This window comes from Larus michahellis, chromosome 1 (assembly GCF_964199755.1).
Source record: "Larus michahellis chromosome 1, bLarMic1.1, whole genome shotgun sequence".
NCBI lineage: Eukaryota > Metazoa > Chordata > Aves > Charadriiformes > Laridae > Larus > Larus michahellis.
In genome coordinates this window covers 140,028,602-140,045,576 of record NC_133896.1, presented here as the reverse complement: position 1 = coordinate 140,045,576, position 16,975 = coordinate 140,028,602, and the positions used below count along the sequence as shown (strand labels likewise).

At 41.3% G+C, this 16,975-nt stretch overlaps 1 protein-coding gene across 6 annotated transcripts in view; it reads left to right on the top strand.

Annotated features, from left to right (window-relative positions):
* The first annotated feature begins 2,086 nt into the window (after positions 1-2,086).
* The window catches only part of GLRA2 (glycine receptor alpha 2), a 128,132-nt gene continuing 113,243 nt past the window's right edge, over positions 2,087-16,975 (top strand). For 2 of the 6 annotated variants that reach the window (XM_074606072.1, XM_074606056.1), the window contains exons 1-2: positions 2,276-2,889; positions 5,075-5,208. In XM_074606072.1, coding sequence (XP_074462173.1) covers positions 2,822-2,889; positions 5,075-5,208 — 202 coding nt within the window. In that variant the 5' untranslated portion in view covers positions 2,276-2,821. Of the gene's footprint in view, positions 2,890-5,074; positions 5,209-16,975 lie in introns of all 6 variants that reach the window. The other 4 variants (XM_074606027.1, XM_074606036.1, XM_074606047.1 and 1 more) reach the window with 4 other exon arrangements.

Below are 16,975 nucleotides of genomic sequence, written 5' to 3'. Positions count from 1 at the left end.
CGGCAGGCAAGGTGATAACGGATTTAACTTAAGTTTGTGAGTTGGGACTGCTTTTTCCAGTTATTTCAATCTTTTGTGCTTAAGATGTATTATCTAGCATTTTACCTATGAATAACTAGTAAGGTAGATTTTTCTCAGACATGTCCTACACTATTAAATTAAAATAAGCAAACAAATTTCAAAAACTGAGCTTCATTTAATGAACAGTAAGTGGCTTTGATCTCTTGCTAATGTGGGAACAGAAAAACTATTTTGCAGAAGCAATTTTTGAAGATGAATACAAACATGGTAAGAGTGCCTGTCATGAGGTGGTAGGTATTTTACTTGGAGATATGAGAAGTGGGTGTGTGTGAAAATACCTTTGTGGAAGAGAAGCAGTGTTCAGGTGGACTGGTTCTGTGGCAGGAGAATACAGCTGGACCTAAAATTGAAGGAAGAACAGAGATTTGTTTGTTTTGGAAGTGTAGGATGGGTAGAAAAAAGACAATTGGTTTCCAGACTGTTGAAACAGATTTGATTAATACAAAGTTTAGGAATTTCCAACAGGAACCAATTAAACCGGTGAGGAAGTATCTACTGTCTTCCCAGTGTTTTGCAGAATACACAGAACCAGAGAGTAACTGGTGGTGGGAAGGGGAGGAGGGAAAACCATGGTGGTAGCAGAGGAATAAGCATTTTATATTCCCTGAGCATCACTATATGTGTTTCCGCAGCTGCCCTTGTTACCAAAATGCTTTAAGGGTTGTAGTGTGTTGAGCAGAGCTTCCATTAGACACCATACATGCTTCAGAGGGGCAGGTTATTCTCTTCCTCCTCTTCAACATTGTGACTCCTCAGTGGTTGCTTGTGTTCAACATGAGGACCTGTGACTGAGCAATTAAAAGGTGGGAAGTGTTGAGGAAAGGACACGGGACCGGGGCTTTGGAGAATGGCAGTACTGGGCCTCACCTCTGATCTGGCCATCAGTAGGATCTCAAGTAACTGCATCCCCTGTTTCAACTCCCCATGTATAAAAAGAGAAGTATCTCCTTCCAGCATGCCGGGGCCTGGAGATGGAAACATCCTCTAGTAAGCTGCCTGTCATTATCTCCTTCTCTATGACATGGAGAAGAGAAATAAAACAAAGTAACAATTGAAGGAGTTGAGTCAGGAGTCTTAAAACGTCTGGGGCTTGCAGCTTGGCCAGCATCAGGAAGATCTGCCATAAGGTTGATGGTACAACCCAGATTCACAGCCGGCTCATGGCCCCTGCTGAGGACCATGCATGGCCAGGACAGAAGGTGGGAATCCCAGCTCCAGAAAGCACTATTCATAGCGTCTGCAGGTCACCCTGTCCCTTTTGCCTCTGGGAATACACTGAACATTGTCACTTTTGACATCACTGGGGAGTTGAAGAAAAGGTACACACCCACACACATCCCGCTTTTGCCTTCTCCACAAACTTCCCATGGACTGCTCTTTCTTCCTCCCCACACCCATTCAGGTCTTCATGGAGAAGCTCTCAAGAGAGGGGCCTGGTCCCGTGGCGGGGCCCATCCCTCTCCGCGCTCCTCCCTCAGCCACGGGGCAGCGGGGGCTCCTTCCTCCCCCTCCCCACCACGGAAGGGAGGGGAGGCCTTTCCCTACCCCTCGCCTCGCCACAGACACCAGCGGGGAGGCGGCACCTTCCAGAGGGGCGCGACATGGTGCCTTCCGGGTCGCCCGCCGGGGGACCCACGCACCCACCTCCCGCAGCCACACACGCGATCCCACCGGCAGAGACGTCGCACACGCAGACACCCACTCCCACCACCCCACACCCCCCGCGACTCCCCCCCCCACACACACCACGCAGGTACACCTCCACGCCACGCAGATACACCCCTTCCCCGAAGCCCCCCCCACGCCACGCATCCCCACTCGCAGAAACACACCGCACACCGTCCACGCAGAAACACGACCCCCCTCTACCCCGCAAACACACCCCACAGGGACACCCCCCCTACCCCACAGACGCCCCCCCGGGCGCCCACATGCGGACACACACGCCCGCAACGGGCGCCCCCCCCAACCCGTGGCGAAGTCACGGCCGGGCGCATGCGCGTCGGAGGGCGCGGAGCTGTCCGAGTGCTGAATTCCCGGCGCCGTGCGCTCCCGCCCGCCTCATTCCAGCACAGGCGCTGGGCTTCCCCGCGGCCCCCGCCCGCTCCAGCCTTCCATCCATCCCGCCCTCCAGCCCTCCCTCCAGCCCTCCTTCCCTCCAGCCCTCCCCTCCCGCCAGCGCCGACGCCTCCCTGCCCAAAGAGGGGGAAAGCAGACCGACCCAGTAGCCCCACCACCGTTCATAAATACTAATTTTCAAAGGCGAAAGGGGAATAAAACATACCAGCAACAGCAGCGCTCTCAGCGCTATTCCCTTTTGTGTGATGCTCCTCGGGTAGTTGGGTTTCCTGTTCTTTTCCTTTCCTTTTTATTTCTTTTTCTTTTCCTTTTTTTCTTTTTTTTTTTCCCCCTTCTTTCCCCCCCTCTCTCCCCACCCCCACCCCCCCACCCCACCCCCAATCACCAAAAGCGAGGCGGGGGAACGAGCAGGTCTGATGCTTTGTCTCTTTTGTGCTGGCTGCTGGAGATGAGCCTAGGCTTGACCTGACCATGATTCCAAGGACTGGCACTTCTTTTCTACCCCCAGTTTGTAGAGATCCAGACCTTCTCTTCCTGATTGTCAAGAAAATTAAATCATTGCTGAATTTGGGAATCTAGGCAGCACCAGCTTACTTTTTACCTGCATCTCTCTGGAATTGTTTCTGGGATATTTTCCAAATCATCACAGAAAGCAGGAGGAATGAACCGGCAGCTAGTGAAAATTTTGACAACCTTGTTTGCATTTTTCTTAGAGACAAACCACTTCAGGTAGGTGATACGACTCTATGTGATGATTTTTGTCAAAAGGTTGTGGAAATTGTAACTATAAAGATACTACGTCACATTAACCTACTTTGTTTGCTATATTTGAGAGTATTTCATGTTCATTCTATGTAGGCTATCCCTTTTACGCTCGGAGACTCGTTGCTTGGTAACAAACACGAAAAATAATAATCTCAAGTTTGGGTGATCTATTTTCCATTTCTCTGATTCAAAGACATGTTTTTTCACTGAATATCAATACAGCTAAAACCATTTCGTTCAGTTTTTCTTCCAAAACGCAGATTCTCTGCTCCCACTGGAGGTTGTTTAGGAAGTTGCTTTGATTCCTCCTCTTCAAGCTTTGGAAACGAGTGAACCAGTTTTGTCAGAGATGTAGTTATTTGCAATTAGAGAAGCTATCCTCTGATTTTGGGAAAACCCTGGATCAGACAGTATTGTGTTCACTTAAGGTACCAGTACATATGATTGTTGTTTCTAACTATTTTTTTAACATTTCACAAGCTTTTGCTTTGGCTATTGACTTTTGCACTACAAAGCAAACAGGTCAGTCTTACCAACCAAAACACTATTTTAGCTGAGATTCATTATTATACTGTACACTGCTGTGTATCTACATGTACACATATAAAGTGTTTTTAGGTGAGTAATGAGGTATATATACAGTGACAGAGTGAAATAGTATTTATATTCGTGAGCCTGCGATCACGACGTAACTCATAACTGGTGGGCTCTGAATGAAAACAAGTAATTTGTACAGGAACATCCCAAATAAGTGCACTGGATTAAATTTACAGTTTTTATTATCTTGATTGATTGTTTTTATCACTTAGGTGGGGAATATCATCTACTATGTATTAAAAATTAAAGATATTTTTTAATGGTACCCTGTCATTGACAAAAGCAAAAAGAAGCAACCACCCCCTGTAAATGGAACCTTAAAAAGCGCGGGGAATCACACCACAAGAATTTACTATCACTTGCCTTTTAACAATTCTGGTGCTTTCGTAAAGGGATAAAGGACATGATATTTGCTTCTCATTTCAGATGCTCACACGTATATCTAATTTATTTATATTTGCATATAGATGCACAGTCCCCCTCCATCCCCCCATCCTGAAACACTCCTGAAACTGAGTGGTTCCCTTGGGGCAAATATTTAAACAGAGAGTGGTATAGAAGTCACAGTCATAGAAGTACTTTTAATAAAGCTCAGAGATTATGTCGAAACATAGATACAATGAAACTGGTTGTTTAAGCATCCAGATAATGCTTTATGATGAAATCTGTATCTCTACACACCAAATATGACCACTTCATTCTAGGGTTTCTTTTTTACCCCCTAGGGAACAGCCATGAGGGACTCTTAAATTATCTTTCTCTGCAATATTTAATGTGCTTGCAACACGTAATATGCTATGTCCACAGTGTTTTGCATGCATGATATGGTACCAGAAGTTTGTTCTTAAATCCTGAAAACAGACATGTGTTCCAAGAGCTTGCTATGTTCCAGTGCCAGCTGGTAATATTACTGATAAATTTTATTACTCGATGTTCATTGGTAAAAAAAACCTGCAAGATCAGTTGTGACTGGCTCTGGAACCCTTTTTTTGCTATGTTGGGTAAGAAACCAGACCTTCACTAGCATCACTCAAATATTTGTTGGGTAGCATCTGTAAAGAACATTTTCTTTGCATCTATATCCTTCCCAATATTAACAAACCCAGTATTTTTCAGTGTTGCTTGGTGAGTACTGCCAGCTATTTTTTGGAAGTTTAAGACCACCGCAAACCAGTGTTAACATATAGTTCTAACTGCATACATGTAATCAAAGCAATGGTATGAAACAGGATATCAAAGACCCTGTAAGATTGCTCTACTCATTAAGATGAAGAGCAAATTGAATCTTCTGAAGTCTTAAAGCTGTAATAAATTTCTTTTTAAAGCAGAACTTTTTTTCTGAATAGCAAATTGTATCCATGCATACTACCTTAAACTCATTTTTATTTCTAGAATAGAGATTTCAGATGAAAAATAGACTAGGTTGTTCTATAAAAATATTAATTGCTACATGCACTGAATTGAAACAATTTTATTTAGTGCTATAATTTCTCCATGATTTGAAGAGAATACAAGCTAAATATTAGCTAATGGTGGCTAATAATTTATTTAGGACGACTTTCTGTAAAGAACATGATTCAAGATCTGGAAAATCCCCCTCACAGACCCTGTCTCCTTCAGATTTTTTGGACAAATTGATGGGAAGGACATCGGGGTATGATGCTAGGATCAGACCAAATTTTAAAGGTAAGTTTTTTTAAGACTTCTCATTGATTAATCAATTATGTTTTGGACAAATTATAGGTTTGAGGGTTTTACATCTGGGTTCTTATTCTCTTTTCAACAACTTGAGTTTTCCAGTGTGATAGTGTCATGGAGAATAGTTGATGCATGGAGAGGACTAGGAGAACAGTGTAGGTGATAAGGCTCCAGAGCTTGAAAACACTCTTTTCATGTCACAATAATGTTTAGCTGTCAGAGATTGCTTCTGAAGACCTTACTAATTCCACATAGTAAATAGGGTTCCAGGTTCCTCACTAAAAGCAATCAAGATGACTTATTCCTGAATTTTTTCAGCCATGAAGACAATATCTTCAACATTTCCATGCTGAGCTATTATCTTCTTTATGGTCTATACTTTTGTTCTACTTAAAGAATCTTCTTCCCCAAAGTAGGGAGATAGGACTCAAGCTATGCACACAGCAGATTTTATCCTGTGAACATTGACTGAATGATAAGTGGCAATTTCTCAGAATCCCTACAAAACATAGAAGCCACATGCTGTTTGTCACTTCCATGACTCCCTCCTTTTCCAAAACTTGGCCTGAGCTGTGGAGAATCACCACCGCCACGCCAGCACAAAGAGGCTGTGGACTGGAGGCTTCTTTTGCAACCATTACTGTTCACAACAAGTTTTCCGTGCTGTCGTCCTGTAAATCTCTATGGAAGTGAGCACAGAATGTCTTGTGGCTTTGAATGAAAGGAGTTGAGAGAGAAGTTTTCATTGCAAATATTTAGCATTTCTGGAGAGCCCTATAATGCCACCCTAACTGGCTCTTCTATACTAATTTACAGCTTAGAATGTGGTTTTACTTTGAAAACTGATAAAATGCTTCCTTAACAAATTTGATGCCAACGTGCATTTGCATTCATATCTATCAGCTTTTGTCACCAAAATGCATGTTTTCCTGTATTGAGCCTTATTAGCAGTGCTGTGAAAGTTGATAATGACTGGAAAAGATAATCACTTCTTAGCCAGTGAATTAACTGTTTGGAAAGAAGAAGCTTGTATGTCAATGAGAAAAGTGTTTAATTAAATTTAGATCAAAGATCAATTTCTTCTCCCTGTACCACATGAGCAAATTACAAGATGTGGAACAAAGTGCCTTTTTTGACTGCTTCCTATGCCTGAGTGAGGAGGAACCTAGTATGGCTTTCAGATACAAAGGTTTGGAAAATGACAAGTTAAAAAATCTCTAGTCAGCGAAGTCTTGAGTTCTGTTTTCAGAGTAGTTTTCAAAGTGCTTATTGAGTTCCTGAACTGGGGTCCATATTAGTTTGTTGTCAGTGATACTGCATTAGGCTTTCACATTCATTTTGTGCATTTGCGTGAGTATCAGTGAAGTTTTAGAGAATCCACATGAAGGCAGAAATTGCCTGAACTGAGTAAGGCAGCAATCACTGAGGACTTTTTCTTCCCCTTTGTATGGGAGGGACACTAAAAGAAGACTTCTGCTTCACCTCTTGAAGCTCAGATAAAACCAGGCATAGTAGCAGTCCCTGTACAGAGGACAGCTTAAAGACAGCTCTTTATTGACCCTCTGTACGTGTCTAAAACCATCAAATGAAAAAACCAGGAGGAGACAAATTCACAGCTTCGCTCACCTGATGTTTAAGCGGGTAGAGCAGGTATGGTGTGCAGGACGCTGTATGGTGCATGCTGAGCTGTTTGACACACTGCTACCCTCCGAGTCCCGTGGTTTGTTTATGTTCCCAAATCGAAGCTCCTGTCTGATGGCACCTATGAACCCTTAATGGCAAGGAATCTGCCATTTCTTATCTTTGATTTGTTTTATTAAGTCACTTTCCAGAGCAGGATGGTACTTTGCAGCTGTTTGAACTGATAAACAGATCTTCAGCATTTTTTCATAACTTCACATCTCTGAGCTCTCCCGTAGCTATCAGTCTTCTGCTGAGGGCTCTGAAAGGTTTTTTTGTTCTTTGCTATGTTCCTTTGAAGGGTATTTTGTATCTCAGAGTTCAGAACTAGAGAGTTAAGTCATGCAGTTTTGAACGTCAAACCACCAGTCAAAACCTTGTCAGCTGACAACCATTTTTATTAGTCAATATGATGCACACCCATGTTCTAGTTGACCAAGTCCTAACTTTTAAAAAAAATTGAAAATACTTATTTTTCTATATTGCATTTTTTTTCCTTTTAAAGAATAAGAAGTACAGCTGCAAAGAGGTCAAAATAAATTTACCTTTCGTAGAGTTAAGTATTATAAAGGTATTTTTTGCACTGAGTCTTTATTGTGATCATCATAGAAATTTTTTCAGTTTCTAATAATCTGAGATCTTTTTGGGGAAATGGGCTATTGTACAATACTAATATTCTAAATCATATAAATGGATGGATGTATGAAATGTTGAATGATCACCTAATTTGTAACAGTTTTTGTATTTTAGGGCAAGAACTTTTAAGCATAAAAGAGGTCTGCAGGGACAATGGTTTAAACTGGGGATCTGTTATCCGGCCTTACATGTAGTCTGGGATTAATATTTGATTCCTATGTTTCACAAAAGACATTGTGGATCAAGATAGTTGTGCCACTGCTCATGCATTTGTCTAGTTTTTTCTGCTTTAGACCAGTTACATAGCTTTCTCCAAGTCCACTGTGGGCATTTTAAAGTGTCAGAAAAGTCTGCCTTTCATGGAAAGGCAACTGAGTAGAACCCTTTTATCTTACACCACTGGTTATTCAATAATTAAATATACTTTTATGACTAGTCTGAATTATTGGAAAACAGGAGCTATTTGATTAATTTGTGGAATAAAGGCTGCACATTCTAAAGAGAGAGAAAAATGCTACTTATGGGAACAAGGTGTTTTATCCAGATAAAACATTTCATCATTAGTTACTGTTTTTCCCTAACTTGCTCTTGCAAATTAGAAAATTCAGGAAGATAGTGGGAGAGAAACATGTGAATATAGAAATGTTTAGACATCAAAAACAGTTCGGTGTTGGTTTTTTTTTCAGAAGTACTGTGTACTGAAAAGTCCTTCCTTTTTTTGTACCTTTCTGTCTTACACAATCATTTGAAAGCAGAGGAGCACATTTCTGATTCTTCTTGACACACCAACTGATAGTATAGAAAATGACCAGGCACCGAGAGGGACTGTCCCTCTGATGAACAGCCAGAGAGAAATGCCAGAGTGACAGCTCTCAAAATTTCCTTTCTTTAATCATTGTCTGTCAGATACTTAATGCATACTTTTTTATCTTACACTTAGCTATTATTGAATTTGAATAGGCTAATAATTTGTATAAGGACACATAGGGGAATACTTTTAAATGTAAATATGAAGACTGCAATCTAATACTAATTGAAGTCCCTGAGAGTCTTTCTGTTGACAGCAAACACACACTTGTGGTCCTATGAGTTGACATGCTGTTTTTTCCTCAATTGTAATGTCAGTTGAGCATGGTTTCTGTAAAATAATAAAAAGTGAAACCTGCATGATGTACTTTTTACCTGATTTATATTAATGTTACATGTTTTAGTGGTAAAAACCATCAACAACAAATCAGAGTGATGCCTTGTACTTTCTCCACTGCTCCCTTTGCTTTCCTCAACAACACTAGAAATAGCAGTGTAGGGCACTGGTGTTATAAAACTAGCCAAGAATGTGCTTTTGCACTGGTAGAAACCAGGGATGGTGAAGTGGTATCTTAGATTAGTGTATATTTAGCTCAGATTCCCTCAAGAGCACTGTGTGCAATGCCATGATACAAGGGATCAATCTACGACTTAATCACAACATGAGACGTGGGGCTAATGGAAAGTCAGCTTGAATTTAAAATTTCCTAGCAGGTGTTGACCTGCAGAGGTTACTGAATTATTTCCACTTTTTTAACACGTTCGTCTTCTAGAAGCACTTAAAACCTACACATAAGCTAGAAATGATCACATACAGAAAACTATTTATCTATAGGCACTACTATGCCCTTTATGCCAAATTCTTTAAGTAGTAGACTGGCTGTCATGCACTGGTGGAGAGAAGGGGAGTATGTCACCAAGAGCTCCAGAAGAGTGTTATCTTTTGGCATGGAAAATGCCTGCAATGAAGATGATATTTTTTTTCTCTTGTATTGAATTTCATTCTATGTTTCAAGTGCATTCTTTCCCATTAAGCCATTATTTGCTAAAGAATATTCTTATTTTTATGGAGTTACATGGAAGCATGCAGCAACAGCGCCCATTAATGTTACCCTCCTTGCTGGACGGTACAATGCGGTGTGAATTAACTTGCTCAGAAGCTGCAGTTTATGAACTCAGAGAAGTCTTGTTAGAGGGATGCAGTTTGGGGGTGTAGTGATTGTAGTTGTAAAAGATTAGTCTGTGATTACAGTGGTGTAATGTCATTTTCATGCCGAGTCAGTGGGTTTATATCTGAATAATAAACACATGGACTAAGTAATTTACTGAAAATTAGCTTGACAACTGTTACAGGAAATGGCTTATGCACTTTAATACTTTAACTCCTTGGCAACAAAGGTCAGTTTTTCCCATATGTTCAAGCCCTTTGCTTACTTATTTGGCCCCTGAGTTGACCACTAATGGAATTCTTAAAAAGGCATGAATGGAAAACACTGAATGACATTTAAGGGTGAAATTAATGGCATCAGGCTGAGTAAATAAAAGCAGCTTCTATGTACATGCTAAGAAGAGGAATTGTCTGCAGTAGACAACCTTAATCTAGACATGACACTTCACCATAAATACCTGTTGGAAAAACAAGCTGTAAATACATATAAACGTTGAAAAGTATACCTAAGGTAAGCTGGAGGGCTGCAGTGATTTGTTCTGCAGTAGTTAACAACCTTCCCAAAGCCAGACTTCAGTTGCTGACCACTACTGGCCATGAAGTCAGGTGCAGTGAGTATCTTGTCCTGGGCAACTTTCCACACAGTTTGAGCCTCAAAGGGCAATGTCCAATGGAGACTCAAATCCCATTCAGGCACGATGGCGTGTAATAAGGAAGTGCACACTATCGGTGCATTCCCATTGTAGGGCATGGGCTGAAGATTCACTGTAGGAGGAGGAAGGCTATGTGGCCAGTTTTTGGATGTGGCCAGGCCATTGCACTCCCTAAATACAGCTTGCCTGGGATCTGCACGCATCTGTTATGAGAGGTATGCTTCTGCCTTAAAACACATCTACAACTTTATGCTGCTTTCAGGTGAAGCTGTGTACACACATCCCACTGCACAGCTAGATGTTGCATGAGGATCCTTGCCCACAGGATATCGGGTTTGTTTGGGCTTTTTTTAATTTTTCTTCAACTACGAAAATGTAGCTAAGGAAATTATATTCAGCCCCTGCCCTAGGTATGCATGTTGTCATGCAGAAACCTTTTTTTGCCACAATTATGCAAGGATCCCTTTAATTGTGTTTCTTTTAAAACTGCTGGTAAAGAGGGTTACGGAACTTGTCCTTCTTCCCCTCTTTCTTTAATTTCATGTTCTTTCCAGAACGTGAGTAGGCTGGGGGAGATGCATAGCTAGTTAGGTTATGTCTAGGCTTCTAGACAAACGGGGCCAGACAGCAAGCTCCAGCAGCCCTCCTGATTATCTACGCTGCTTAGCTGTTTGCTCATTTCCTGATCTCTGTCAGAGATTCCTGCAGCCAGCTCCCTCCAAAGCAAGTCAGAAGAAAGGCTGTGAGCACGCAGCAGTGTAAAGCACCAGCTAACCAATGCTGCTTGGAGTCCAAGCTGAGGATCGGTCCCTTGTCTTCTTTTATTTTTAAAGGTTAGCCACAGTGATCTGTATCATATTGGTGTGTTGCCTTTATTCAGAACCAATGATTTAATTAAGAGATATCAGTAGATTTGACTGTTGTCATGGAATATTGGTCTGCTGCTGCATAAACTGCCAAGAGAATTTATGAAAAACAAGTGTCAAAGAAGAGACAAAGACCTTCGACATCAAATCAGGAGACACTATTGTTTTGATCATGTTCTAATTTAATTGTATTGCTTTTATCACATCCAGTGTCCTGTTTAGATTTAAATTTTCTATACGGTTGAAGCCAATGCCCTTGGGTCACTCATTAAGCATCTTGTTGTGTTTTGGCTGTCTTAGAAAACATGCAATTTGTATACAGGATATATAAAAACATGCACACTTAATTTACTGTAAATATACACATTTATAAACTACAAATCTATTACATACAGTGATATAGTAACTAGGACTATGTATACATAAAGCAGAAATATGTAGTTTTATTAGGCAGATTCGTTATCTTTTTTTTTCCCCCTCTGGAAATATGAATATAAATCTCTGATTAAGTCATCAGAAAATGTATGTTTGATGGTTCAGCTTCCAAATATGCGTTTCACAGTCTTTCACAGAAATGAGTGATTTTAACATTCTGCAGAGAAGAGCCTCCCAAATGATGCAGACAGGGTCATACAGGGTCTGACACAGCTCTAAGATGAAGGGTGCACAATGTCTGGCATAAATAGTGACCCGCCAATGTCATAAACACCAACTCCATGGTTAAAATTCAAAATTTACAGAAATATAAAGGCTCTGATTCGGGAAACCACGCAAGATCAGAGCAGTACTGTTCATGAGAGAAGTGCCGTTCACCAGGTATTCAGTTACTTATAAGGAATAAAACGGAGCAGCCTAGCAGCTTATCTGAACTGTGCCAGCTACCAGCAATCCTCCAGTACTGCAAGGGCATGAAGGCACATTGATTACTCCTTATGCCTCAGCTACATCAGCAGCTGGGAAGGGTGGAAGCACAAAGGCTTCAAGAGTCAATAAGAGAAGTAAGCTTTTAAAAAAGGACTTAGAAGGAATAAGTCCACAAACAATGAAACAAACCCCCCTGGAAAGCCCTGATACACCTGCTGTATGATGCTGTCAGTGCATTACTGTTTTGTTTTAAAGTTCCTCAGATTCTCTCAGTTCTGCTCCTGAGTCTGCCCAGAACTGCCCCAGCCTCTCGCTTAGCACCCGCCTCACTCCTAAACCAAATCCAGGCTCTCTGATGTGGCACTGCTCTGCCTCCATCTCCCTCTGGGGACCAGGTATCTCAGAGCCTGCCTTAAACTCCACAGGAAAAGGATTACTCTCAGGGTGGATCTGTGATCACTTTAAAACCCCTACAAACACAAAACAGTGTCTGTGGGTGGCCTGACTCTCTCTACAATATACAGAAGATTGTACAATATACAGCTTGAATGATTCAGTATCTGATCCAAAGGACTATAAATGATTCTGAGTGGCCCTTTTTGCAACAAAGGATTTCAAACTTCACTAAGCCAGGAAGAAAATACAAGGGGAACATGGCTTTTCAACTTTGCAATGTAGCTACTTGTCAGAGGGGAGAGCCTTTACTCTTCATCTTAAAAAAAGGAGAGCCTTTTACTCTTGATGTGATGCACAGAAGAGATTGCTGTAGCCATTACACCTTAGGGGCAGTTGATGTAACTGTTACAGAAAAAGTTGTAAGGACAGGGACTGGAAGCTAGCACTTCTCTCACTCTTCCTGGTAATTGCCCCGACAACTAAGATACAGACGTGCGTGAGTGCACTTTCCCTCTCTTTCCAAATGTTGTATCCCAAGTGCTTTGCTGCACATCTTGCTGGGTTCAGTAGGCTATCCACCCCTGTTAAATATTTTTAAAAGTGGCCATAGCCGCACTTTAGGCTGAATGCCATCCCCTCTGAATAGGAGACAGTGAGAGATATACCACCCCAGTTTCCACAGCCTTGTAGCCTAGGAGGTGCAAGTCTGCATCCTTTCAATCTGAGGCAGGCGTAGAAGATCCTAGAAAGGACTCTTTCTGCATGAAATCTCTCAACATTTTGTTATGAGCTGCAAAACTGGCTGTGTTTTAAGAGGAAAGACTGAAATTTTTGAACACTTTCTCAAAGGAAGGTTGTATGTGTTGACTTGGTGGAAAATCCTCTGAGCTGCAGATCCTGAGTAAGGTACCTCAACCTTGCTAAGAATCAGGTTTTCAGGAGGGCCCTAAAAAGCCAATTGTGAATTATTTGCTCTCTGCAAATGGTGCCCCACTGTGCTGAAGCATCATGCACTGCCCATGGACTGTACAAGGTCCTTAGGGTTCCTCCACAAGGGCCTGGGTGTTATGCACAAAAGCATCAGACACTGCAACTGCTTCTACCTGTCACGTGGCGGATATTTTTTTGGCTATAGCAAGCAGTGGACTGTCCAGGGAAGCACAGTAGTAGTATGATGTTCTCCTCCAAAAGCTAATAACCCCTACCTGTGTGTTTCTATGTCTCCAAAGCCCAGGACTGCATGGAAGCAACTGGACACATCTGTGACTAGCTGAATTTTGGGCACATTCTCTTAAAGAATAGTAACTGATATTCAGTTGATACACATGACATGAACAAACTCATTCTTCCTCTGTCCTGGGAACACGTCTACGGGTTATCTCCCTCACTTTTGTACTTGGAGAAATATAGATGAGAAGAAGCTAAATGCTTTCCTTAAACCAGCATAGTTAGTTTGGGAAAACCTAGGATTAAAATTTACCAGATCAATACTCATTATCTTAGGCTGCCTCTAATGACTACATTCCCAATGTGTGCTGTCTTTAATGTCTTCATCTTAGGCTATAAAACTCTCTTATCAGGACTGCTCTTTCTTCTTGTGCTGTTTGTTCTGTCCAACAAAGATTTAGTCCTAAATAATCAGTAACACTTTGGCAGAAGTGAGAATGTGAGAGCAGAATGCTGCTATAAACTCTCACACTGCAATTTAAAGCAGTTGTTGAAGAGATGCATGCAGATTACGCGCATAGGGCCAAACCATAAGCGCATGTAAAAACTTATTTTCTACTAGATGTGAAAGTAGCCTGTTGCCTATGCATAAACACATGCACATATTCTTCCCCAGGCTAATTAAAATGCAGATGTGGCTATTCCACATAAAGGTTTCAGGCTGCAGCAATTTCCCTTTCTAGATAGTGACATCCCATCAGATGGAGCAGTCTGAGGTATTAAAATCCTTTTGGTCAGTCTGGTTATAGGAGTCATCCAAAAAAGAAGCATCTGGGAGAATTTTGCAGCTCGTTGTCTCTATACTCCTGAGAATAATTTCACAGGTCTTTGTCGCCATACCCCTGAGAATTTTGGTTTTGTCACACTTCTGAGGCGTGTTTTGTGTGAGGTAAAGCACAATCTGTTAAAAAAGATTTTAACTTTTTTTTTTAATAAAATAAAACTTTGACTTATAAAATTTATATATAATTAGGGACAGATTCAATTCAGGCTAATAATTTCCTCAGTGTGAATATAGTCTGATTTGGATGACTTTGTAGAAGACTCCTACTCAGCATGACAATTGGTAGAAACCAGAAAAAGAACATACGCCCTGACCCTGCAACACACTTTATGTCAGCGGAGTTCTGAACCTATGTGAAAGGCATATGATGCTCCTCTCAGCAATGCAGTGAGCATCCTGCATCAAAGAGCTGATAATTTCCTTACAACAGGTGGTTTGGTATTGATAAAAGAGTAAGCCAGTTTATAAGATGCTTATTTTCTAGGCAGGTGAAGAGTTCTCATTCATTCTCCCGTTCTTCCATCCATTTTTTTTACATAGGAAGAACTGATGACTGAAATAATTGCTGGGGAAAGGCACCCAAGAAGTGCTTTAAGGATGTCTTGGAGTTAAAAGACAGATCCTTTTTGGTATTCAGGATGTGAGACATCACATATGAGGTTCCCAAAGGGAGAGGGGATGAGTGAAGGGGAGGGAACAGGCGACTGAGCTAAACATAACAAGAGATCAGCTGATGGCAGAATTGAAGTTGAGAGTCAGGAGGGAGGAATTAATTTCAAAGTAATATTCTGTGCAGATTGTATGGCAATGAGTTGAACTATAAGGAGGCAAAAAATGGGACATTCCCAATAGCTGAAAGGTTTGAAAACAGAAGGAAAAAGTTATTTTATTAGTGCTAGATGTGGTGAGTATATTGGTCTGTGTGTCTCTGACTAGTTGCAGATTGCCATCTGTACCAGCTCCTGACCATTCCTGTTGTCACTTGTCCCTATGCCTGAGCCATCCCATTTCTCTAAATCCCATTGTTCATCTGTGTCCCGTGTATCATTTGGTGTATAATTCCCTAGCAGCCATAAATCAATGTCTGCTTGATAATGTTAGCCACCCACACTGCTCTTTTTCTTCAAGTCCTGCATATGCCTTCTGACAGTAAAGCAAGGAACATTATGTAGACATTAAAGAGAAAGCCGTCAGAATTGTGAAATAAAGCAAATGTCCAAGCTCAGAGGAACAAAAAAAAGGAATTAAAATAAATTCTGAGACCTCTGTGTGGCCACAGAGAGAGGTATTGACCAAGCCCTGCATTTGAGACTGTATCTATTGACTCTTATAACTGAGCATCCATTAATTTCTGCAGCGCGAGATTAGAATAACGGAGAAAGATCAAAGTAAGAAATATTTAGAGAGAAGGGAACAAAGTACCAATTTATTTTTTTAAATAAATGTTTCAAGGTGAGTATGCCGAGCAGAATGAAGCAGTTCATTCTGACTGAAAATAGAAGCCTAGACTGGTTGACAACATTTCAATATTATTATATAATGCTTTTTTTTCATTAAGTAGATCTTCCCTCTTGCCTTCTCTTCTTAGTGAACATTTTTATCATGTGGTTCCATGTGGTCTCTTAGATGAGTTGGCTACAATGACTTCGTAAATGATTATTAAAAATAAGATTACCCAGGAGGTGTTTGACTGACCCTATGCTGGAGTGCAGATTTCATGACTACAGATGTAATACCCTCTTTTATTTCACCACATCTGGGAGTGCCCCAGGCCTCTGCACGCATTATGGGGTTCACATGCTGATTAGCAGCAAAGAGCTCTGTCTTCGTTAATGCAAAGCAACCAAGCAGTTTCTCAGAATCAGGTCTGAGGAGCATCTCTGCTACCTGCTCCCAGTGAGGCCGAGTGCCTCTGCCTTTCCATTTGCTCATTTCAGTGAGCACTGTTTTGTGATAAGACAAGAAGTAGGTGCCTGGATCTTTTCATGTCATAAGAAAAGCAAGCAATTCCTTTTCCCCAGATACTACCCATTGGTCTATTGCACTGGAGGAAGGAAGACTTCAGAAAGAGATGCCTTGCAGTGAGGTGCCTGTTATGACTTGGAATGGAAATATTTGAAAGAAGAGTAAAAAGCTCAGAGGAAAAAAATAATATTTTGACAGATATATGAAGAATTAAAACATTTATTAATTTATTTGAATACTTTCAAAGTTGACATAAGTGCTAAGTAACATCGCACAACAGGCTTCAAGTTCCAACAGGGAAGTTTCCAGATGTAAGATTTCTGATTCACTGTTTTTTAGATTTATTTCCACGGACTCGTTTGCACATGGAAGGCCTTAGCTCTGGGACTGGCTGCACTCAGTCACAAGTGTGACTTGTGCAGTTTGTGTAGGAATATCTGAGCTAGCTTTCAAGTAATTTGCTCGGAGGTGCTCTGCGCCACACTGAGATGATACAGAGCTCAGCACAAGGTATAATGCCTGAGGTTAATGGCCTCCGGTGAATTCCAGCCTGACATGACTACACCGGCAGCAGCCCTCAAACTACCTACGTGAAAGCCAGCTCCAGTCCATTTACACAATCCGTTGTGACTGCTATGGCTATATATTCTTTGTAGGCTAGGTCTGGTTAGCTGGATAAATCAGGAGCATGTCAACTGTTTTAAAGGGC